Source organism: Podarcis cretensis, assembly GCF_951804945.1.
Source record: "Podarcis cretensis genome assembly, chromosome: 11".
NCBI lineage: Eukaryota > Metazoa > Chordata > Lepidosauria > Squamata > Lacertidae > Podarcis > Podarcis cretensis.
The window spans coordinates 50,580,365-50,605,437 of NC_137180.1; the positions used below are offsets into that span (position 1 = coordinate 50,580,365).

The following is a 25,073-nucleotide window of genomic DNA, read 5'->3' on the forward strand; positions in this document are numbered from 1 at the left end:
TGGAAATGGGTGAAAAAGCAAAAGTCACCTACCTCTTCCTTCCATTCAAGGAAGCCTCCACTGGCTCAAAGTCCCTTCCATGAATGGAAGAACACTTGGATGCAGCCCGTTGACTGTAGATTGACAGCAGACATTTATTTCAGAACTTTGATACATATCTCCCAAGAAACAGCCAGCATTCAATTAGGCCATACCAAACAGCAGCAATGTTTTTTTAAAAAAATAAGTGTATGAATTATTGCTGAACTCCCACCAGCTACTGGTTACTTGACATGCATGCAAACACAGATGGTCGCTATTTGTTCATACAGGATTTTGGCAAGGAGGCAAATGTCTCAGTGGGATTTTTGTGCGTGTTCAGATAAATAAGCATTTTTGTGACCTGCAGTTCACTGAATAATTATGAGATTATTCTGAATTCAATGTGCTGTACCTAAAATTATACAAGATCAGAAGTATTACATCTAGATCTCAAAATCCCTATGACCAAATATATTTATACTGTTTGTCAGCTATAGATATATACTCTTTAAGGTACCCAAGGAGTGGACCCATAAATGACTAAATAAGAAGCAGAGTTAAACATAATTTTGGGGGCAAAAGTTATGCTTTCAAGAGCTGCCTAAAATTCCCATCTTTGCATTTGTGTGCTATTCACAACCTCATCTGCTTTTTCTTAAGGTTCTTCCTTGTTCCTTGATCCACCCAATCAGGGTTCACATTGCAAATGTGATGTTGTCATAATGCCTTCAGTCAATCAGATTTGTGCTATTGACACCCAACCCCCCCAAAAAACCACTGAAAAAGGAATACTAGCTATATTTGCAAATGTCTTCTCTCCATTTCCAATGTTTTGACTTAACCATATAAGAAGAGTGTTTTGGATGCAATCTGGTATCCAAACAAAATGGCCAAGGCATGTTTTCACTTGTTGGCTCACAGCCAAGTGGCCACTAGGGACTATTCTGTACTTCCTTACAAGTGTACCTGTGCAATATATGTGTTTCCAGACATGCACCTATCTCTTTCACATATTACATTTCTGGGGTGCATATTTAAAATAATGTTACACATCACCAGCAATCTCTGCCAAGCAGTGACAAGATTCCAAGGGGTTCCAGGCACTCACCCAGGGTTTGTGTTTCCATTGGAAATTAGGCATAGCAGAGACTGCAGTGTCTTTAAGATATATGGTTTAATTTACACATATATACACCTGAATCCACTACGCAGAGAGTTCAGAGCACTTACATCTCAAGAGGGTCCTTTGCTTCCCTCTTAGGAGCAGTAGACTTGGGTTTGCAAGCAGAGGGACCAGCCATGCTGCCTGTGTCTCTGTGCTATGGCTTCTTCCAGTGTTTTTTTCTGAGGTTACTGAAGAGTACGCAGTACTGGCACCTTTTCCTTTCAAATGTTCAAAGTATGGCACTTACCGTAACAACTTCATTGTGAGTGCTGGCACTCCGCCCCCCCCCCCCAAAAAAAAACCCAAAGCAAAACAAACAAAGCCCTCCACTGGCTTCTTCTGAACTGCATGGCCACCTCTCCAGTTCTTCTTTCTTCTTGCCAGAACCACTTACAGAAAAACAGCGACTGCCCCTTCCACTTACAGCATCACAACCTCTTGTTTCCCAAGCCTATTGCAAAGCAACCAGCTTTTTTCTTTTATCAGGGCCCATTGCCTCACCATTATCAAACAAAGCAGGTCATTATCAGTCTCTTGTGTCTTAAACGACCCACCCCATAAGTGAGCCATCACCAAGTTCGTCTCATGAGGAAGCCAGCTGGTATTATTTCCAGCCCCTGCTAAACTCATGAATTTGTGATTTTGCTCAAATTTTAACCTTTTACTGAATCTAGAGGTTTGGGGCCTTGCCTGCCCCCCAATTTATAACATCATCTTAGGAATACACCTAAAAACTGTGGCTTTATGAAGAGGTTTTGAGGGACTTAAAACGCACAGTTGCTCAGAGCCACAAAACAGGCATTGTGTTTGATGTTTTGTCAGATCAATGACAGCCTGTTTGCTAACCGTTATGAAAATATAGTTGTGTAATTTGCTCAGAAAATGCCTGTCAGCCTTGTTCTTCTTGCCTGACAATAGCTTTTGTCAGGAAAATAACTCTGCTAATCATCCACTTCGGTGTCAACCATTTTGATAAATTGCTTCTGGGAAACATAACTGGCGTGCAGAGTGCCATGGGTCACTTCAGGCCTTGCATTTTAGAATTTCACATATGTCAGATTAATTTCAAGCCAGCCACATTGTTTTCTGTGTACTGGAAACATTACCTATCCAAGCTTCTTACACATTCAAGGCACGATGTAGTGCCTGCTGCATTTAGAAATGGCAAGAAAGTCCTCAAAGGTTCAAAATATGGGCACTTGGAAGGAACAGAAAGCCAATATTACTTCACTAGCTCTTTGGTTTTGCATTCTCTCTTCCCTGGAGGTTTCTTTTCCATGGTGTAAATCGTGTCTGTGGTGTAGCTAAGGTAAATGTAAAGAACCCCTGGATGGTTAAGTCCATCCAGTCAAAGGCGACTATGGACTTGCGGCGCTCATCTTGCTTTGAGGCCGAGGGAACCAGCGTTTGTCCACAGACAGCTTTCCAGGTCATGTGGCTAGCATGACTAAACCGCTTGTGGCGCAGTGGAACACCGTGATGGAAATCAGAGTACACGGAAACGTCGTTTACCTTCCTGCTGGAACGGTACCTATTTATCTACTTGCACTGGTGTGCTTTCAAACTGCTAGCTTGGCAGGAGCTGGGTCAGAGCAACAGGAGCTAACCCCGTCATGGGGATTTGAACCGCCGACCTTCTGATCGGCAAGCCCAAGAGGCTCAGTGGTTTAGACCACAGTGCCACCCGCAGCTAAACTCAGTTTTGTCTGCTGAGGCTCCACATACTCTGCTGAGACATCACACTGGTCGAAGCGTGGTGAACTAACAACTGACTTCCACAAGTCCCAAACAACATCCTGGGAAATATATATATATTTCTGATTGTCTGAACCTTTCTGATGTTCACATATAGCAGTAGCCTAGTTTAGCTTGTGAAATACTAATCTAATGAAAAACGCCTCAGAGATATTCTGCTACATGTTACCGTAGGCAGGATGGAGGAAGCAAACAGTCTTCTTGGTGCACCCTTGAAAGGTCTTCCTCCTTCCTTTGTTTTTCTTGAAGATAAAACTTCACAGCAGCATTTTACAAGAAGGTTTAATGAAGACCAGTGTTTGCGAAACTTCCTCCAATCCCCCACAGCACCAGATATCCTAAATTCATTAAGAAGAATTTGTGCTCAGCTTAATCTTTGAAACCATGTAGGCCAGAGTTTTGCTTTTTACATAGTTTTGATAGTCTGTTGCTAATTTGAAAGGGTCAGTTCTTACAGCCAAGGTTTGTAGCCCTTTGGACACTTTGCAGGTTCACCTGCGTCACTGACTTTTAGAGGAAGCCTGAAACTCTGAATTGTTGGTTTACGAAGTTAGTGGGAAATTGCCTTAAAGCCTCATGTGCTATTTATGTTGGCTTCGGCTTGCTGTTAATGTGGAAGAGACAGCAGAAGAGGGGCATTCTGAGAAAGCAAAAGCTTATTTACGGAAAGTACTGTACCTGTAAGGCTCATCATTAAAACCAAGCAAAAAAAAGTGTGAGTGTGTGTGTGTGTGTGTGTGTGTGTGTGTGTCCTTCTGGAATGGATGCCATTTATGGGAAGTTAATCTGCTAATCTTCCCTTTGCTAATCAACCCAAAATGGTTATATGAACACACCCTTAATGCTCAGTAGGGAAACTTACATTTCTAAAAAGCCATGTTGGAGCATCTTGGTGCTTCAACCAAGCTGAAATCAGGTCTTTTCATCTCCGTTTGAGAGCTTCAAGGGCCAGTCTTATGTCTTGGAGCCTAGGGCTCTATTTCCTCTCATTTCGCTCTTTCCTGGCTCATTGCCTGGACCAGTCATCCAGCAATGAGGAGCATGGGGTCTCCAGATGAAGAAGCAGTTGCCTCTTTAGGTGCTCGGTGCCTCTGGGGATTCCTGTGCAGGGCTGGAGATATATATATATATATATATATATATATATATATATATATATATATATACACACACACACACACACACACACACACACACACCGTATTTTTTGCACCATAACACTCACTTTTTTCCTCCTAGAAAGTAAGGGGAAGTGTCTGTGCGTGTTATGGTGGGAATGCCTATGGATGGCGGGGGGGATCTGCTGCAGTCGTGAGCAGAGGATCCATGTTTCCCCTTCCTTCCCTCCTCCGTGGCTCGCTTTGAAACAGCAAAGTGGGAGAAGAGCCGCTGAGTGGGGAGGAGAGAGGAACAGAGAGCCTGCTTCTTTAAAGGAGCAAAGTGGGAGAGGAGAGGAGCCGCTTACATGAATGTAAGCGGCTCCTGTCCGGTTGGTTCCTTTAAAGCAAACAGGCTCTCTGTTCCTCTCTCCTCCCCACTCAGCTCGCTAAGCTGGGGATGAGCGGGGAGGAGGGAGAAAAGCAGAGCCTGCTTGCTTTAAAGGAGCAAAGTGGGAGAGGAGAGGAGCCTTATACCCCTCTTCTTCATTATTAGCTGCATCCTTCTCCACCCACCCCACGTGTGCTCCTTCTCCCCTTAAACCTCTCTTCTGCATTATTAGCAGCATCCTTCTCCACACACCCCACGCGTGCTCCTTGTCCCTTGAGTGCTTTTCCTTCCCTCCCCACTTAAAACGTGGTTACAAAGCATGGATCCACATGGATCCTCAGGATTTTTGCACTGGGTCACCCCAAATTCACCATCAGATCACATAGCATGTCCATGGCTACATCTTGCACCAAAAAAATCACGCACCCACTGTTGCCTGGGGCCGCAGTGGTGCAAAAACGTGGTTACAAAGCATGGATCCACATGGATCCTCAGGATTTTTGCATTGGGCTACTCCAAACTCACTGTCAGATCACATATCTGTGGCCACAGCATGAACCACAAAAATCATACATCCAGTGTTTCGTTTACAATATTTTTTTCTTGTTTTCCTCCTTTAAAAACTACGTGCGTGTTATGGTTGGGTGCGTGTTATAGAGCGAAAAATACGGTAATTGTCCAGTAGCACCTTAGAGACCAATAAGTTTGTTCTTGGTATAAGCATTCGTGTGCATGTATTTGAAGAAGTGTGCATGCACACGAAAGCTTATACCAAGAACAAACTTAGCTGGTCTCTATGGTGCTACTGGACAATTTTTTAATATATTTGTACTGCATCAGACCAACACGGCTACCTACCTGAATCAAGGGCTGGGTATGTTTTGCCTCAGGCTTAGCACCAGGGACCATTGCTTAGTCCACCTCTTTCCCTGCTGATTATTCTGCTCTGCTTAGCCCTTTTTCATCTAGGTCTACTATGAAACTAATGGAGCTTAAACGTCAGGGCCCCTAATCTAGGAAGGGTTAGGGTTAGGGTTAGGGTTTAAATCCATCCATTGCTAAGATCACAGAAAGGAAGGTTGTCTCTTGCAAAGACCTGGTTTTTGCTGACCGATGTTGAGAGATCTATATCCTTTCGAACATCTAAATTTCTTGTGAAGGTTTTACAGATTCGTGTAACAAAACTTGAGGGGGAAACAGGAAATGATTTGTCCACTAGGGGTTGGGGATTAGAAATGTTAACCATTATTGGTAGCAGTATTCCTGTTGTTGTTATTATTTCATGTGTGCAATGGCTGCTTGCTAAATAAACCACAATAAACCAAACTGACTGACTGACATGTTGCTTTAAAAAAAATGGGTCTAGTAGACCAAATTTGAGTTGCACGACTCAGATTGATTACTTTTTTGATCTGTATATTTCAACAGTCCCAAAGTCAGTAGCACAGATGTTGTAAAAGTGTGATGATCTGTCTTGGAACAACTCCACTGAAGAAGATAACAGCGGTTACCAAGACCTTGTTGCTGGTTCTGAAGGGGTCCCCATAGTAGTTCCAGATTCAGGGCCCCCAAAATGTACGTCCACCACTGTCTAGGTCAGAGTCAAAGCTGCTACTCAGGTTGGGAGTCATGCACCCTGCTGGATCAGACCAATGGTTCTTCAAGCCCAGCATTGAAGGTGGCCCTCTGGGAAGACCACAAGCAGGACATAAAGGCAATAGCCATCTCACTATATTCCTCCTCAGCCCTGGAGTATTTGTATGTTTATTGAGAGACCTATCTGTCTTAGGTCTGTCTTCTATGAATTTTTCTGATCCCGTTTTAATTTTTTATAAGCTAGTGGCCATCACATCACTTCGCTGAAGAATCCCATAAATTAGCTGTGTTGTAGTCTGAAGAATGATTCTCTTTTGGCTTGTCCTGAATCCTCTGCCAATAAGTTTTGCTAGATGGCTCCAAGTTCTAGTATTATGAGTTTGGGGCGGGGGGGGGGGCACTCTATTCACTTTCTCAACACCATGCATAATTTTATAGCTCTCTGTCTTAAGACTTGCGGTTTAAGGGGCAGAAGGTAAACTCGCAGTCCTTAGTTTGACATCTGATTTCTCTAACCACATCTGCAAGATGTTCTGGAAACCACACTTTGAAAGGGGGGGAAAGCTAGGTCATTCGCTTAAAGTGTAATTTAAGAAGAAGCTGGACTGAAAAGGTTACTTTTGGTTTACATATACAAGATGAAGGTTTCCACTGCGTTTAGAGTCTCCTCTTGCATAGGAAAGCAAGATTTATACCCACTAAGGCATCCATTAAAGGGCCACCATGAGAGAACTGTTAGTGAGCTATGAAATATCAAGCATTAACAGTGAAATACTGTGCATGTTCACCCAAAAGTGATCTTGATGGGTCTTAATCCAAAGTAGGTGTGGCTAGCATTGCATCCTAAGGTTTATCAATTTATCTGGGATTATGCTCCATTGATGGGACGCGGGTGGCGCTGTGGGTTAAACCACAGAGCCTAGGGCTTGCTGATCGAAAGGTCGGCGGTTCGAATCGCCGTAAAGGGGTGAGCTCCCGTTGCTTGGTCCCAGCTCCTGCCAACCTAGCAGTTCGAAAGCACCCCAAAGTGCAAGTAGATAAATAGGGACCGCTCTCCAGCGGGAAGGTAAACGGCGTTTCCGTGTGCTGCACTGGTTCGCCAGAAGCGGCTTAGTCACGCTGGCCACGTGACCCGGAAGCTGTCTGTGGACAAGCGCCGGCTCCCGGCCTCTTGAGCGAGATGAGCGCGCAACCCTAGAGTCGGTCACGACTGGACCTGATGGTCAGGGGTACCTTTACCTTTACTTATGCTCCATTGAACTCAATGGGCCTTACTTCTGAGCAGACCTGCATAGGATTGTTCTGCCTATTATTTAAAGCTCCTGTAAACTCAAGGAACCACCCACAGAGAAAGCTCTAACTTTGCTTTCTTCAAATCTCTGTGCTTCACACAGTCCCATTTTCAATTATGTTTTTTTCCTTTGATTGATTTGTACATCCTATTATTTTTCCCTCATTCTCATAAATGAAAACACACACACACACAAACATATATTTTAAAAAATCATAAGCATCTGTTGGGATAGTCAGTTCTGCCCCCATTTGTTGCTCATGCAGCCAAAATGTCAATAATTGCAAATATGTGGGAGGTATCAGCAGACATGGGGCAACTTCAGATTTTTCAGAAATACAAAACAAAAACTGGGGAGGGGTTGGCCACAGAAAGACTCTAATGAGAAGTGAGTGTGTTCCATGCCCATGGAATATTGACTAACTGTTGAGAGGTGGGAAACAGAAAACTGGGAGGGAAGGGAAATAGGAGTCAACAGAAAAGGAAGAGGGACAGAGAGAGATGTGGGTATAAAACAGGTAGACAGAACCATCTCATTGTATGGATTGGTCATTTCATGGTTCATGCTGTGATGTTTCTTTTAAAATGTCCTCAAGAGCTAGAAGTGATGGATTCCCATGGAAATCAATGGGGAAATTCAAGATTTTAATACTGCTGGGATTAGGCACCAGGGTGTCTGCTCCCCCCCCCCCAGAAAAACCAGCCATTAGAGGACTGAACATGCAGAACGATGAATATCTGTTGGAAATGGAATGGGGAACTGGCTGGTTAATCATGTGCCCTACAGCTGACCTTTAGCCCTTCCCCTACCAAAGCAGCATAGGATAATTCTGAATCTTGCTCATACCTAAAGGAACCTCTTTCCAGATTAGCAGGACCACATGTTATGCTACTCCTCTGCAGACTGAAATATGTTATTAATGTCAACTCTTGTTTTCTGCTCTCTTTAAATCATGAACATCGTTACGACAACATTAACTTTTGCAAGTCTCAGTAGCTGAACTTTTGTTTTCCCACCAGTCTGCTTTCAGACACCCTTTATCAAGTTAGGAGTTCATGTGGATCACAGGTTTAGGGCATCTTGTTTCTAAAGATGCATGTGCACAAGGTTGGCTTCAGCAGCCATCATGCTTCGGCAGATACCATGGCCTTGGGACTCACAACTGACAGCCTTGGGCTCCCTGTTCATTTCTGACATGCCACTCTAAGCAGAGCTGGGCCATAGGGTGTACCTCTGGAGGCCGCCATTTTAGTTTCCCACTTCCACAAAGGAGTGAACAAGCTGGGGCATTGTGGGAAATTAAAATAGTGGCAGAACCCAGCCGTCTAGTACTGCTGCTGCCCACCACATGGTAAGCCTGCCAGGACCATTGACAGACAAGAGGGTTTCATGAGCAGAGGACACCTGGCCCATGGCACCCTCATACCTGGAGCCAGCACTGACTGTACAAATAGTAGCTGGAGAAGGATCTTAGTTGCAAAACATTTTTTGTTGGCATCTGTCTGTCTCACGAGACAATGGAGCGTGCCTCTGGGGGTGAGGTCCAACTGCCACATTACCAGCACCAGAGTGACCTCCCCAGGGCGCAAGCCTGGGCAGTGTGTATGGAGGTCCTGGGCCACCCAGACAACAATGCCCCCCTCTCAGCATCGCTGGTGGGGTCCAAAGGAAAACAGAGCAATACATTTGGCACTAGTGAAAACGTAGCATAAACAGTGAGCAGGCTGGTCTATAATTTCTCCCTATGGCACACTGATGGTTGTTGTTGTTGTTGTTGTTTTGAATGGGAGTGCCCTTTCCCTTCCAGAGAGCATTCATTTGCTCCTGCGGTCAATCTAGTACAGTCTGTTTTATGGCTTCAGAATTCTACCATCTCATTTTCTCACTTTACTGTGGTAGTTTCAGACCTGCATTTGCATTCATGTCTCCCATTTGTATTTTGTTCTGAGGGTTATGCTTTTTTTGTTGGGGGGGAATTAACAGGATTTATCCCTGGAAAAGACCCTGATGTTAGGAAAGATTGAGGGTGCAAGGAGAAGGGGACGACAGAGGACGAGATGGTTGGACAGTGTTCTCAAAGCTACTAACATGTGTTTGGCCAAACTGTGGGAGGCAGTGGAAGACAGGAGTGCCTGGCGTGCTCTGGTCCATGGGGTCACGAAGAGTTAGACATGACTAAACAACTAAACAATAACAACAAATATATGATTTAATCATCCAAACCCCTAAACAGTTTACATAATATTGTTGTAAGCTGCCTCAGGCCTTGAAGCAGAGGAATGGGAATAAATGTTTTAATACAATGCAATACTGTACTGTATTGTACTGTATACAAGACAAGACAACACAACACAACACAAATCACAACATTACAATAATGAAGTAGCTTTAGCTGAAGCTGTTGCTTGCATTACTGGCCTTTCTGAAAGTAATACAGGTAATGTCATAAGCTATGCTTACTTGCTTGGGGGAAAGGCCACTGAATTCAGTAGAACTTATGTTCAAATAAACATGGATAGGACTGGGATCTTAATTTACTAATTCCATCTAATAGATACTTTTCTGTTTTTGTCTTTTTAGGAAAAAGTGCTGTAAGGGTTATAAGTTTGTTCTTGGACAATGCATTCCTGAAGGTACGTTCTTAAATTATTCTTTCCAACACTTATCACTACAGTGGTTCTGTCTTCCTGTACTTTAATAAATATGGGCTAAAATATTTGTTTCTCTACATGCTTACCTGGGAGTAAGTCTCACTAAACTCAGTACGATTACCAAGTATAAATACATTGGGTTGGGTGGTTAGTGAGTATAGACCAGGGATAACCAATGAGGTGTCCTCCAGGCTTTGATGGACTACAGCTCCCATCATCCCTCAACACTGACCATGTTGACTGGGGCTGATGGGAGCTGGGGTTCAACAATATCCAAAAGCAACCACATAGACTACCTCTGCTGTAGAAAATCATCCAGTGGCTGCTGTCGTGTCCCCAGTCATCATTATAACGCCATAATTTTAGACATTCACTAGGTGTATCTGAGCTTGACGATGTCTCCTTTTGCTTCATAACAGTCTCCACATTATAGGCCTTCAAAGTCATGTGAATAAACCAACCCAAATTTACCATTTCAGTTTCTTACTTCAACCATCTCTTCTGAGGATGGATTATGCTCCTGAAATGATTATTTGGGAGCAATGAGGAGCAGATCATTGACAAAGATATAAATTGTGACACTGCGGACATTAGATAGCTTGGACAATTATTCTGATGCATAAAAGGCCTTTGTGGAAGTAAGGCAGCAGTCTCAGGGTCCACTCTGAAGAACAGCAATCTGTAGGCCAACCAGTAGAAGATTGTTTCACACCTTTCTTTGCTCTGAGACTGAGGGGTCAGACACCTGAGGACAGGGGCAGCACTTCCCCTTTCGCCACTTGAGGTGCAACAGGAAGTGCCGCCTTGCCCTGCCATTGCCTGTGCTGCCCTCCCTGCCAGTGTCACAGCCGATTTCAGGTCAGACCTCTCTGATTTTGGGAGAGATATTGCAAGCTGCACAAGATCTTACCCCAAATTGCCACCAATGCCAGCACCGCTTCTTTGCCAGGGGTGGAGGTGGTAGGGCAGGCAGGACGTCACTTTGGGGGGCTTCTGCTGCCTGAGGCGGTGCCCTCACACCCCCAATGGCTGTGTCTGAGTACCTGCTTCCTACTCATGCCTTAGACCAGTCTATCCAGAGAGCCAGTGTGGTGTAGTGGTTAAGAGCGGTAGTCTCCTAATCTGGGGAACCGGGTTCGCGTCTCCGCTCCTCCACATGCAGCTGCTGGGTGACCTTGGGCCAGTCACACTTCTTCGAAGTCTCTCAACCCCACTCACCTCACAGAGTGTTTGTTGTGGGGGAGGAAGGAAAAGGAGAATGTAAGCCGCTTTGAGACTCCTTAGGGTAGTGATAAAGTGGGATATCAAATCCAAACTCCTCCTCCTCTTCCTCTTCCTCCTTCTTCTTACATTGTTCAGTACCTTGCATCTGCACTGCTTTGATGGAAAAGAACTTGGCTTTTTAAAACACCCTCCCTGTTTTCTATTATTTATTGTATATTACCCTGCCCATCCTCTCCAAGGATCTCACCTCCCTGTTTTATTCTTACAACATTCCTGGGAGAATTTAGTAACTAGCCCAAGATGGCTAAGCATGGATTTGCATCTGGGTTTTACCCTAATATTTTTGCACATCACAACAATTGGCTCTAGCAGACATAAGCCCCTCCAGCAGACATAATGTGCCACCCAAATGCCATCTTCTCTTCTTCTCTGGCTCTGTGCTTCACCTCTCCCCTGGGCCCACCCCTTGGAGACCCTTAGAAGGCAGGGCTTTAAAACAATCAAGTATGTGGTTTTAAAAGGAACGGGAGTGTTAATTTTGCACCACCTTTTAAAATACTGCATAGATGAGCTCAGCCGGCGGTTTATCATTTATTAAAGTTTTACACTTACTGTGTGTTATTTGGAACAGTAGTGTTTTATGGGCTGTGTGCTCTCTGCTTTGGCAATCAAGGGCTGCTCTTGTACCATTGTGAACATTATGTTGCCAAGACAGATGCAAGTGCTCAACTCAACGCACTCTTTTGCCTCTTGCAGTCAACAAAAGGGATTCACCTTGGTTTTATCAGGTTGATTTATTATTGGCAGATGTGCTGCTTTAGCAGCTCAGAGTCCTGGAAATCTTGGCAGCCAGACACAGAGCTGATAATGCACTGGGGCAAAACCAAACTATGAATAAAAATCTTAGCAGGTGAGCAAACTCGACCGGTGACTCACCTATCTTGGCTCAATGCTGAGAAAACACTTGGAATCGTTTGTTCTGCAAAATCGAGCTCCAAATGGAATAGGAGCATTCTGACAACTGAGAGGCATTTTGAGTCCATCGTGGCTGCACATTGTGTCCAGCTTCAATTCATGGTGCTGGTGTTAACCTTTAGAAACCTTAATGGCTTGGGACCTGTTTATCTCAAGGACCACCTTCTTCTGTATGCATGCTCTGGTTGTCTCCAAACTCCTTCTTCAGATTCCGTAACACCACAAGGCACACTTGGTGGTGTCCAGGGACAGGGCCTTTTCTACAGTGGCACCTGCTGCATGCAACACTTTAGCAAACATGCAGCATCAGACCCCATCACTGCTTTTGACGGCTAGTGGAGACGTGGCTGTTCATTGCTTAAAGGGGCCTTAGGCTTAATATTTCCTTTTGTTCTAACATTCTGAAGTTTTAATTCTGATAGCTGTTTTGCCGTTGTTACTGTGGCCTTGGGTTTTATGCTAATATTTTGATTTACGATGTAAACTTCGAATTGTTCTGTATTTTATAACTGTTGCCTTTTTTTATTTTAAAAAATCACCTTGAGTTTCTTCTGGAAAATAGGTGGGATAGAAGTTGTTGTGCTTAAACAATTTAGCAATGAGAAGCCTGAGCTGCGATGGAGCTCCGTTGCATCATACACAGTCAGCACAATTGCAGTAAGCTTGGAACTGTAAGACTCAAAGTCGATTCTGAATGCATGAAGCAAAATAAACATTTGGTGCTGTAGTTCACAGAGTGATGGTTTACATGTTCTCTCCCTCTTAAATGGAGATTAGTTCCATGCGAGAGAGAAATGTCACACTTGAAATGCCAGTCATGGGTGGATGCAGCTGCCAATGCCTGCAAGCTGGTGTATTACTTTTCCAGTCTAGCCCAATGAAAGGAGGATGCAAAGACCCTCTTCCCTTGGAGAAACACCCCCCCCCATGGCTGAATATATATGGTGGAGGCCATAGAAAGCAGCACAGAAACCCCATATCTCCTCCTAGCTGCCCTGTAGTATCACACAAACCATAGCATGATTGTGCCCTGTGATTCCTTGTCACCACTAGCAACAGCCAGTGAATTGGAGCCGAGGCAGGGAAACTTGCAGAACATTAACCATCTTCAGGCGGTCTTCCTGAATGCTTAAAGGGGCAAGTGGGAATGCACTCCACCTGACTACCTCCTCACTGGTATCTGCACCACCCACAACACCACCCCCATATCAGTTCCACCCATGACCTTCATGTGGGTCTGAAGAGCAAATCTCCATGGCCTTGGAATCCTTCTCTCAGACAGGAACCCTGCATGGTTAAGGGGTGGCCCATCAAGTCCAACATCCTATTCGCACAGTGGCCAACCGAAAGCAGGACCTGAATGCAACAGCACTCTGCTCATCTGTGACTGCCTCTGGCAATGGAACCCTGGAGAGCCACTGCCTCCTGAAATCTACTCTCAAAACCCCAAAGAGCTGTTGCCAGTCAATGTAGAAAATATTGAGCCAGATGGACCATTAGTTTGGCAGGCTATAAAGTACCTTCCTTTGTTCCAACAGTGTGTCTCCCCTCTTTCAGCTGATCCTACCTATCTCCAGTTGCATCTTTGTTGTTGTTTAGTCATGTCTGACTCTTCGTGAGCCCATGGACCAGAGCACGCCAGGCACTCCTGTCTTCCACTGCCTCCCGCAGCTTGGTCATGTTGGTAGCTTCGAAAACACTGCCCAACCATCTCGTCCTCTGTCGTCTCCTTCTCCTTGTGCCCTCAATCTTTCCCAACATCAGGGTCTTTTCCAGGGAGTCTTCTCTTCTCATGAGGTGGCCAAAGTATTGGAGCCTCAGCTTCAGGATCTGTCCTTCCAGGGAGCACTCAGGGCTGATTTCCTTAAGAATGTATAAGTTTGATCTTCTTGCAGTCTATGGGACCCTCAAGAGTCTCCTCCAGCACCATAATTCAAAAGCATCAATTCTTCGGCGATCAGCCTTCTTTATGGTCCAGCTCTCACTTTCATACATCACTACTGGGGAAACCATAGCTTTAACTATACGGACCTTTGTCGGCAAGGTGATGTCTCTGCTTTTTAAGATGCTGTCTAGGTTTGTCATTGCTTTTCTCCGAAGAAGCAGGCGTCTTTTAATTTCGTGGCTGCTGTCACCATCTGCAGTGATCATGGAGCCCAAGAAAGTAAAATCTCTCACTGCCTGCATTTCTTCCCCTTCTATTTGCCAGGAGGTGATTGTCCTTGTATCCTGTAAACCACTAAATTTGGTTCTGGAAATAGCATTGTGGAGGTGTACAGTGCATTCACTAAACTGCGTGCAGCTTCTCCACAGCCCAACAGTTACAACCATCTACGGTTCTTAGCTTAGTATATTTCTTTTAACCAACTTCTATTCTCAGAGAATTTTCTTGAGAGTTCCCCCCCCCCAAAAAAAAAAAAAAATATCCTGAAGGTGATGGAAGAAAAACAACATTATGTAATTATATTCATCTTCTTTTTCTTCCAGGGGTATCTGTTTCTTTGCCTGTTCTTTTGTCACACATAGCAATCCAGTGTAAATAAAAATTTGAGGTCTACGTTTTCTTGATTAGTAACAGGAATATAACTACATTGGTAACTGAAGGACAAACACTAATTTCCCAAATTGCTTTTGCAGTGTTGTACAGCTGCTAATAACAAGCACATTTCTCTCTCGTTAGATTATGACGTCTGCGCAGAAGCTCCTTGTGAACAACAGTGCACAGACAACTTTGGACGAGTCTTATGCACATGCTACCCTGGTTATCGGTATGACCGTGAAAGGCACAAGAACAGAGAGAAACCCTATTGCTTAGGTGGGTGGAAAAGATTGCACCTGAAATTAATGCAAGGTTACTTGCCATAAATTCAAAGATACGGATTTGTATGCGCTTCCAAAATTTGGTTAATTCAGATTATTATTGTTTTTTGATGCATTTTTCATTTGCATTTCTGATACATTTCAAAATGTAAACAAAAATAATGTGAAAAGGAAATAATATCTGGAATAATAAAAAGTAACAATTTTGAAATAACAAAAACAACCACCAGAAAACATCCTTAACCGACTTCCCATCCTCTCCTTCCTTGGTTCCTTTTATCCCTTCTTTTCCTCGTGTTTTCTTGGTTCATGCTGTCTATCGCAACTCCTTATATAAACTCTAGTTATTTCTTACACTGCTGAGAGTCTTACCATCCTGCTAGGTTGTTTATCATACTGTCAGAGCTGCCTCTAGGTCCCAGCTCACAGAGGACCAACGCTAGGCTGTCGTAATGTACAAAAGTCTTTATTGAAGTTCAATTTCCATTTCAAAGCCGCAGCGCGCAGCCCTACATCTTAAACCCTAGATCGGCGAAGTCCCATCTGAGTCTCCTCCCCTCTGACACCAGTTTAAGATCCTAGCCCTGCTCCACCTTTTCCGCTGCTCTCTCCTCTTCTGGGTCCTCCTGCCCGCTGGGGCATTGCCCTTTCTGGACTCTTCCGACTCTGAGTCGCTTAGCTCCTCCCCCTGCCTCCTGCGGGCTTTAGGACCCAGTTCCCAATCCTCATTCTCTGCTGTCCCGCGCTCCTGTACATTTGAACTTGCCTCTCGCGCCAACCCGGTGACCTTTCTCCTAACCGTTACACTACTTCGGTCACTGCTTCCCTCTTCCGGGATACTGGCCGGATCTGACCTCCCCTCCGTTGTCCGACTTTCTGATGGAGGCGTGGTCAGCCTTGCCTCATCTTCTCTCCCTGGTGGGGAATGCACTGGCCCCGATCCTTGGGACTCTTCCCCCCCACTCTGCTCTGGTGGGGAAGCTGGTCCTGATTTCCAACTACTGCTCTGGGAGTCCCTGCTGCCCCCTTGCTCCTGGGGCGTTCCCCTTGGGAACCCCCTACCCCTGGCCACTGGCGCCCCCTTCTGTGAATCTTCCGATTCGCTGGAGAGGCTCATGGAATCCCTCGGTCCACTGTCCTCTTCTCCTACGCTCCCCTCGGATTCTTCCCCTTCGCTCTCCATCTCCTCTCTTCCCTGTGCCTCTGCTCCTGAGCCCCTGACACATACTTTTTCATATATTCAATAAAGAATATCCTGTCCTCCTATATCTTTTATCATTTTGATTCCTTATTCTAGTGGTCATTCCTGCTAGCTCTTCATATGCTATCAGTTTAATACACCATTCTTCTTTTATTGATACCTTATCTGTTTTCCATTTTTGCACTAATAACACACATGCAGCAATTGTCGCATATAGGAACAAAATTCTCTTTTTTTGGTAACTTCTGTTGTTATTAACCCCACAAAAATCTTCTGGATTTTTAGAAAAGGATTTTTAACACATTTTTACAAGTTCATTATAGATCATTTCCCAATAGTTTTTAATTATGCTGCACGACCACCACATGTGATGAAAAGTTCCCTCCTCTATCTTGCATTTTCAACAATTGCCCTCTGTTGATTTTGGCATTTTTGCTAGTCTATTTTACCCTGGATCCAAATAACTCCTTTTCAAACTGTGAATTTTGTTCCGCAAATCCATATTTTTTTATCTAACTTAAATGTTGCATTCAAGTGATGGTAACTTAACCAATCTGTCACTTGATCTTTTATCTCTCCATACTCTTTCAATTTATATTCCTCCCTAGTGACAGTTAGCAAATCTCTATATGTACTCCAATTTTTCTGTATATTATTATTTTTCCTTGCAAGGGCTTTTGTTGGTGACAGCCACATTGATGTTTTCCTTTCTAATAAGTTTTTGTATTTCCCCCATATCCTATGCAGGTTTTTCCTAATCAAGTAGTTTGAGAAACTCTCATATATCTTGGCCTTCCCATACCACAGGGATGCACGCCACCCAAATTTTAGGTCATGCCCTTCCAAGTCCAATAGGTATCTGTTCTTTAGTAAAATCCATTCTTTCAACCAACATAAACATGATGCGCCAAAATATAATTGTACGTCAAGCAGGGCAAAACCACCTCTCTCTTTAGTGTCAATCACCATTTTAGGTTTTATCCTGGGTTTTCTCCCCTGCTAAATAAACTTAGATAGATCTTTTTGCCGTTCCTTAAAATTTCAGTTGTCATTAACTATAGGTACAGTCTGAAATAGGAATAGCATCTTTGGGAGTATATTCATTTTTATATCTGAAATTTTACCCAGCAATGACAATTGCATTCTACTCCAAATTTGCAGATCTTTTTGGATTTCTTTCTAAACCTTTACGTAGTTAATTCAGATTAATTCAGATGCTGCCTCCACCAACATGGCTAACAGTGAAGGATGATGGAAGTTCAGAGTCCAACATTGATCTGGAGGACCATATGTTCTCCATCCCTGATCTAGAGGGCCACAGGTTCTTGTCTAACCTGGCTGTCACTATCTCTCCAGCAACTTAGAGGTATTTCTCATCACCTGCTGTCTGAACCTTTGAACTGCAGATGATGGGGGTTGAGAGTTTGGAATCTGCTGCATGCAACACATAGTTCCACTGAGCAGTAGTCCCTCACTAATTGAGTGCAATTAATGCAACAGTTTTAGGAAACCTTTCTTATTTCCCTCACTTTTTTTAATCCACTGCGGCATCCATCCCCTTTCAGATATTGACGAGTGTGCCACAAGCAGCGAGCCTCTCTGCCCCCACATCTGTGTCAATACCCTTGGCAGCTATCGGTGTGAATGTAATGAGGGGTACATACGTGAAGATGATGGGAAAACATGCACCAAAGGAGAGAAAGGTATTGCATTGCTTTTTCTTAAATTATTTTGGCCCAAAGGGATCCACTGTGCACACTGTGAACTGTTAAAATCAGTGAAAAGCTCCAAGCCTAAAGACCTTTGCTCAGATGGAGGTGTTATTAAAACTGCATATTTTTGCCTCCAGATCAGTTGATTCAGAGCTCTTGCCATTATGTTCTGAGCTGGTTGTTCCAGCTCAGACCACACGGCTATCAGCCATTCCTGGTGAAGCTGAGTTCCCAGAATGCATTGCTCTTCTGCATATGAAGCTGAAGTCATAGACAAGCTGAACCATTCTGCCTTGTGAAGTCAGATGAAGCTATCTATGCCCCTGGTGTGTCAGCTATTGTAACTGAAAACGTGATGCTTTCTTGGCTGACTTCAGTTTCCCTTCCCCAGTAAGAAAACGAGACTAGTTAAACCTTGTTCTTGTCCAGCAAGTCACAAAAAAGCAGAGAATCAGTTCCTTACAGACATTTTGAGGGTAGAGGATTCCCATAACGTTTGAATGTCTAAGATCCCAAAAGTACTCTTCTTGAGCCTCCTTTTTTTAATCCAGCTTTGCAAAACCGAGTGGCCAGGTGACAGAGTTTCTGCGCCTTTAATAGCTATGCAGAAGAAATATTTTAAGCAGGTATAATTCCAGTCCACCATACATGAGAACAGGATTTTCTCCCTCTGACTCTTAAGTCTACTGTTTGAAACAATCTGCTTAGGAATGCCATCTTGTGGCAGATAGAAGTTCATGCGCCATTGCCAGCCTACAAAAAAACCATTTGCATTGCAATAACCTTTCGAAAATAGCTGGCTTAAATTGCAGTGGAATTTAGGTCTTCAAGGCAGATCGTCTGATAAATTCTTTCTTACAATGTTAATAATATACTGATTTTTTTAATTAAAAAACAACAGCACAACACCAGTATCTCACTCAATCTCCAAAGATAACACACAGGATGGAGAAAATGAATTAGTGTGTGTTTATTTTACAGCGCCAGAGGGATGAAAGCTGTCTGCTGCCCTTAGCCGCCTGTGAATTTGAGCTGCAGGTTTGAATATGGGGAGGGGCACCAAAGAAATGGACCATCTTTGTGACATGAAGATCCTATTGCATATTGTAGAGAGGGCACGGCATAGCCACATAATCAAATGAAAACCAATGGCAGATAATACAAGACAGATGATAACATAAGCTTTGTGGGGTGGGGGGAATGCATGCAGGGACTCAACATGGAAATAATAATAATAATAATAATAATAATAATAATAATAATAATTTATTATTTGTACCCCGCCCATCTGGCTGGGCTTCCCCAGCCACTCTGGGCGGCTTCCAACAAAGATTAAAAATACATTAAAATGTCACACATTAAAAACTTCCCTGAACAGGGCTGCCTTCAGATGTCTTCTAAATGTCAGGTAGTTGTTTATCTCTTTGACATCTGATGGGAGGGCATTCCACAGGGTGGGCGCCACTACCGAGAAGGCCCTCTGCCTGGTTCCCTGTAGCTTTGCTTCTCGCAGTGAGGGAACCCCCAGAAGGCCCTCGGCACTGGACCTCAGTGTCCGGGCAGAATGGTGCGATGGGGGTGGAGACGCTCCTTCAGGTATACAGGGCCGAGGCCATTTAGGGCTTTAAAGGTCAGCACCAACACTTTGAATTGTGCTCGGAAACGTACAGGAAACAATGGGTAGAATTCAACATTGTGCTCTTTGCATTGTTTCATCTGCTCAAGCGTTTCCATTTGCCAGTTGAATAGGTCTCCCCACTCCCCCACCACCATGTGCTGTTTTGGGGGTTCTCCTGACCCCTCAGTGGCCCATTGTGGGGGTATGGGAAGCCCATGGGAGCACAAAATCATCACTGTGCAAATGGATGTCCTTGAGCAGGGGTTCTGCTGATAGGGCTGGCTAGGTGAATCCCACCTGAGAACTTCAAGTAAATTTACTGCCCCATCAAACAGTACAGTGGTACCTCAGGTTACATATGCTTCAGGTTACATACGCTTCAGGTTACAGACTCCGCTAATCCAGAAATAATGCTTCAGGTTAAGAACTTTGCTTCAGGATGAGAACAGAAATCGTGCTCCAGCGGCGCAGCAGGAGGCCCCATTAGCTAAAGTGGTGCTTCAGGTTAAGAACCGTTTCAGGTTAAGAATGGACCTCTGGAACGAATTACGTACTTAACCCGAGGTACTGTATTTTTGCTTTCTATGGAAGCCACCCAGAGTGGCTGGGGAGGCCCAGCCAGATGGGCGGGGTATAAATAATAAATTATTATTATTATTATTATGGGACGCAGGTGGCGCTGTGGGTTAAAGCCTCAGCGCCTAGGGCTTGCCGATCGAAAGGTCGGCGGTTCGAATCCATGCGGCGGGGTGCGCTCCCGCTGCTCGGTCCCAGCGCCTGCCAACCTAGCAGTTCGAAAGCACCTCCGGGTGCAAGTAGATAAATAGGGACCGCTTACCAGTGGGAAGGTAAACGGCGTTTCCGTGTGCGGCTCTGGCTCTGGCTCTGACTCTGGCCAGAGCAGCGATGTCACGCTGGCCACGTGACCCGGAAGCGTCTCCGGACAGCGCTGGCCCCTGGCCTCTTAAGTGAGATGGGCGCACAACCCCAGAGTCTGTCAAGACTGGCCCGTACGGGCAGGGGTACCTTTACCTTTTTACTATTATTATTATTATTATTATTATTATTATTATTATACCACTGTATTATCTTAGGAACTGCTGCTGCTGCTGGGTTCGTTTTTTTATTGTCTAACTTCAGACAAGAAAAGACCACGTTTTCAGTAATGATAGCACACACACACAAAGCGCTTAGGTAGCTTCAGCTGACTTCACAAAGGAAGAATAGTTCAGCTTATCTGTGACATCAGCTTCATATGCGGAAGAGAAATGCATTCTGGGAGTCCGGTTTCACTGTCACTGAGGTGGCAAATAATTCAGAAGCCTCTCAGTCCTTCACACTTCTTCTGTAGAGTTTGGTACAGAACTTTGAGAGCCTCGGCTTTCATTTTTATTAAAACAGAGTTTCCAGTACTCAACACTATGGAAGAAAGCATAGGAGCATTGACTTATTTCAGCCCCTCTCTGTCTGGAAAAACAATTCAACTTTTGGGGGAGCAGAGTTTGCATTTGCATTACATCTGTTGTATGCTGAAGTTCAGTCCTTGTGCAGGAGATGGAAGAGCTTAGCAGGTGTGAAAAAGATGTGGCTTTGTACGACTAGGCCCTCATTAGTTCCTGCCCATCTTTCCTACATGGCTGGGGGAGGGGCGTCAGGCTCCACTTTTCCTGTGACTGTGTGACCCTTACTGGGTTCAGTGGTTTCACAGAATCATTGAATTTCCAGTTGAAGGGTCATCTAATCCAACTCCTTGCAGTTCAGGAATCCTTCCCACAGCCTCTGAGTACAAGAAGCGAATATTCATTGGACCATGTTCTTGCTGGCTACAGTGTCCTACTTGCTAAAAGCAGGAAGTAAGCCTCTCCCTCAAGCTTTTATAGGGATCAGGAAATGCCACTTGATTTGCTCTGGTGTTGCTGCAAGTAGTCTCCCTTGGCAGATGAAGTGCCTCTCCCTTACTCTTAACTCCAAAGAGATGTGTTGTGGAAGATAAAGTGATCCCTGTACCTGCAACCCGCCAGGTCACCCATTGCAAGCTTTAGCCTTTGCTGCCGGGAACCAAGTGAAAACAGCCCTAAACATTTTGCTACTGGCCAGGAAGCTACAACTGCTTTATGGCCTCTGCCCTCCTTTATCTGATTCTCACCTTTTTGCAGAGCCCATCCTTGGGTTATGACCTCAGCTGCTGCCAGTGTAAGTTGTGGGGCTTAACTGATGCCTTTGTAGGGTTCTGGTGAATGTCACAGGCTGCCGTGCCTTAAATTTCCAGCAGTTCCTGCGTGTTATTACTTCTTCTGCGCAAGCAGCACAGGGGGATGCAAGTTGGTTCTGGGCCTCAGACCCTGGCAAGGGATTTCAATGTAGCCTCTATAAACAACACACAGTGGGTGTTGAACTTGCAGCTTGTTGGGGGGGGGGGCAAACTATTGAGAAAGCCTCATAGAATCAGGTGGGTGTGGGGAGGAGAACGTGTAGATCATCCCTGTTGAATGCAGGACCTGCATAGAATCATAGAGTTGGAAGGGACCCTGCGGATCATGTAGTCCAACCCTCTGCAGTGCAGGAATATGCAGCAGCCCCATACGGGGATCAAACCTGCAACCTTGGTGTTATCATCACCATGCTCTAACCAGCTGAGCTATCCAGGCTGAGCAGTTCAGGATGCAAATATGTAGCATCCCGGAAGTTCGACTTCCAAAACGTTCAGAAACCAAAGCGCGGCTTCCAATTGGCTGCAGGAAACTCCTGCAGCCAATCAGAAGCCGCAGAAGCCCGCTTAGACATTCAGCTTCCAAAAGAATGTTCAAAAACTGGAACACTCACTTCCAGGTTTCGATCGTTCGGGAGCCAAGGTGTCTGAGATCCAAGGTACGACTGTACCTCTAACAAATTTACCTCTAGCCTCAACCTGTTTGTTGCCGATAATTGTGTGTCGAGACCCCGAAACCAACCCCTCGTTGATGACACAAGGAGACAGATATTAGGTTAATGTTATTGGGCAAATTTAGGCCACAACTTTATTGGTTACAGAATATAAGCGGTATTGGCTTAGGCATTGGAATTGACCCGACTATATCTGGCTCCTGCCCATCACGCAGGGAGTTCTCCCACCCTTGCCTCAATTTACTTCTAGCCTCAACCTGATTGGTGCCAATAATAAGAATTAATAAGTACATTCAGTGCTTTTCTGGGGGTACTCAGGGGTACTCAGCACCAGCACCATTTTTTCCAGAAGAAAAGCACTGAGTAAATTGTGCCATTCCTAAAGATTTAAAGCTCTGTAAAGAGCATCTTATTCTGATACTTCTTGTGTTCTCTTGTGATTCTCTGCGTTTCAGTGGCTCCAGCAATGTACCAGTAGATATTTCAGAGTTACTTTTTATTGCGATTGTGGCTCTGACCCTTTCTGCCATTAAGCGTTCCATTGCGCAGCAAACATAATCAGTGGTGATAAAGGCCGGCTTTGTGCAAATTGCAAGCAAAAGGTCTCGCTGCATGAGATATTGGCACAATTTACAGCATACAAAAATTGGCCCTTGAAGGGGGATTATAAATCACTGTGGGTCCTGTACAGTAAAGACTCAGATAAAAGTAGAGAGGTAAACACTTCCCCCCCCCCACCGCCCCAGATATAAAAAGAGTTTTACAAAAGGGCATTAAGACCTGCTAACTGGAAACAGCTGCTGCTAAGACTGTTTGCAGTGAGCTTAGGCTGGATCTATGCAGCCTTTCATGGTGATTCACAACTGGGAAAGGTTGTTAATACCAAGGGCAACTCTTCCTCTCACGGAATGGCCAGGAAGGAAAACGTCAAAGGCTCATCACCCCAGCACAGCTTTCTTTGGCATTTCTCTCCCCTGCTTTGTTTTCTTCCCTCTTGGGGGAAAAATGCATTGGAATATTTGCGCTCTCTCTCTCTCTTTCTCTTTTCCCCTTTTTGCAGGGTATTCTGAGAAGGCTGATAACGTGGTGAAACCAGGGGCCTGCTGTGCCTCTTGCAAAGAGTTCTATCAAATCAAGCAGACAGTGTTGCAACTGAAACAAAAGGTACAAGAGTCAGTGGCGGAGGCGTGGGGTGCGGTCCAGCCCGGGTGTCATCACTGAGGGGCGGTGACAAAATGACAAAAACACGAGTTTGTAAATTTTTTATATATAAAAAAAATGGGCTCACGAAACTTTTTAGTTTAGTCATCAAACGTAACGAAATGCAGCTGGCACTGGGCGCCACACCATGGGGGCTGGCAATTACCACAGCGTGCCTGAGCCACGCGTCTCTCCTGGGAGTGACATGGTGGCTTGGGTGCCTGCAGGCTCCATACTGCCTAAAACAGCAGCGTGGGACTTGCCTCTGCCCTCCGCTTCTCCCTCAGCTGCCCTACAGCTGAGGGGGAGGCAGCGGATAGGATCCATACAGCGCACCCCGCCCCCATGGCCGGCTCACCCCACCCCTGGCTGCAGACCAGGCACCTGAGCGACAAGCTACGCCGCTGACATGAGTTGAGAAGAAAGACATAATGGGCTTGGCCAGAATGAAGTTTCTAAATAAGATATTTCATAGGTTTGCTGCAGAACAATAAACCCAGATATAGACATTCAGCAAGTGAATTTGTCTTCTAGGGAAACGGTGCAATCTTGTTCCTTGGAGGCTTAAAAAAACACAGTCACTTGGGGATGTTTTCATAAAAGATAGTTCAGAAGAATAATCTTAATTTAGGGCAATGAGTAGTCCTAGAACCAGATTTTCGGTCCCTTCCAGTTGAGTGGCCAGTTTTACAAGAGTCAGTTTAATCTCATTTTGTATTTACCATATTTTGGGGGTACATTAATAGAATCCCACATAATGAAGTTGAACTGTAAATATTTTTCACACACTATTTTCTGATACAGGAGAGGTTAAATCCTCAAAGGAAAGAGCATGGATGCTATGTTTTCTATATGACAATCGGTTCTAGATTATTTTATGGGCAATTATTCATTTCAAAGCTATATAATGTGACAGATTGCCGGGGGGCGGTATCTATTTTTCTCCCAACGCATGGTAATTATCTTTTTTTATAAAATAAAATTAAAATCTGAGACACATGTAAAACTGAGACACATGTGAAAACTTGAGTTTTGTGAAGGTTGTCATGTGTGTTTTGCATGGGATTGTTTGGAAAAATATAGTAGGTGTGGTGGATCTTGCTATTCAGCTAGAGGACATAAGAGAAAGAGTCCTTTTCCAGGGTTTTGTTATTTTGTTTTAATATAAGACTACGAAGCTAATTTTATTCTGTAAAACCTTCAAAAGAAGAATCCACAAGGGAACCGTATTGTGTTTTATCTCATGCAAGAGAAACTCACCCTGGTCAATATCATCAGGAATCTGATAGCATGATGTGAGGCTAAGCTTGAAGTGTGAATCTTCCAACTCTAGGCTTGGAATCTTGGAGGGTGGGGCAAGAGGCAGCTGAAATTTGGAGTTATTTCAAGCAGGGTGGGATTCCTAATATGTTTTGGGGGCTTTTCGGGTGGCAGTAGATGTTCTGGGGTGTTCTGGGTGTTCCAGAAGCCAC

General features: G+C 44.5%; 1 protein-coding gene across 2 annotated transcripts in view; it reads left to right on the forward strand.

Moving 5' to 3' along the window:
- Positions 1-25,073, forward strand: part of CCBE1 (collagen and calcium binding EGF domains 1) — a gene marked incomplete at its 5' end in the record, with an annotated part of 148,648 nt that overhangs the window by 112,702 nt on the left and 10,873 nt on the right. For both annotated transcript variants that reach the window (XM_079995019.1, XM_079995020.1), the window contains 4 exons: positions 9,898-9,950; positions 14,848-14,982; positions 17,754-17,891; positions 23,462-23,565. In XM_079995019.1, the coding sequence (XP_079851145.1) occupies positions 9,898-9,950; positions 14,848-14,982; positions 17,754-17,891; positions 23,462-23,565 (430 nt within the window). The remainder of the gene's footprint in view (positions 1-9,897; positions 9,951-14,847; positions 14,983-17,753; positions 17,892-23,461; positions 23,566-25,073) is intronic.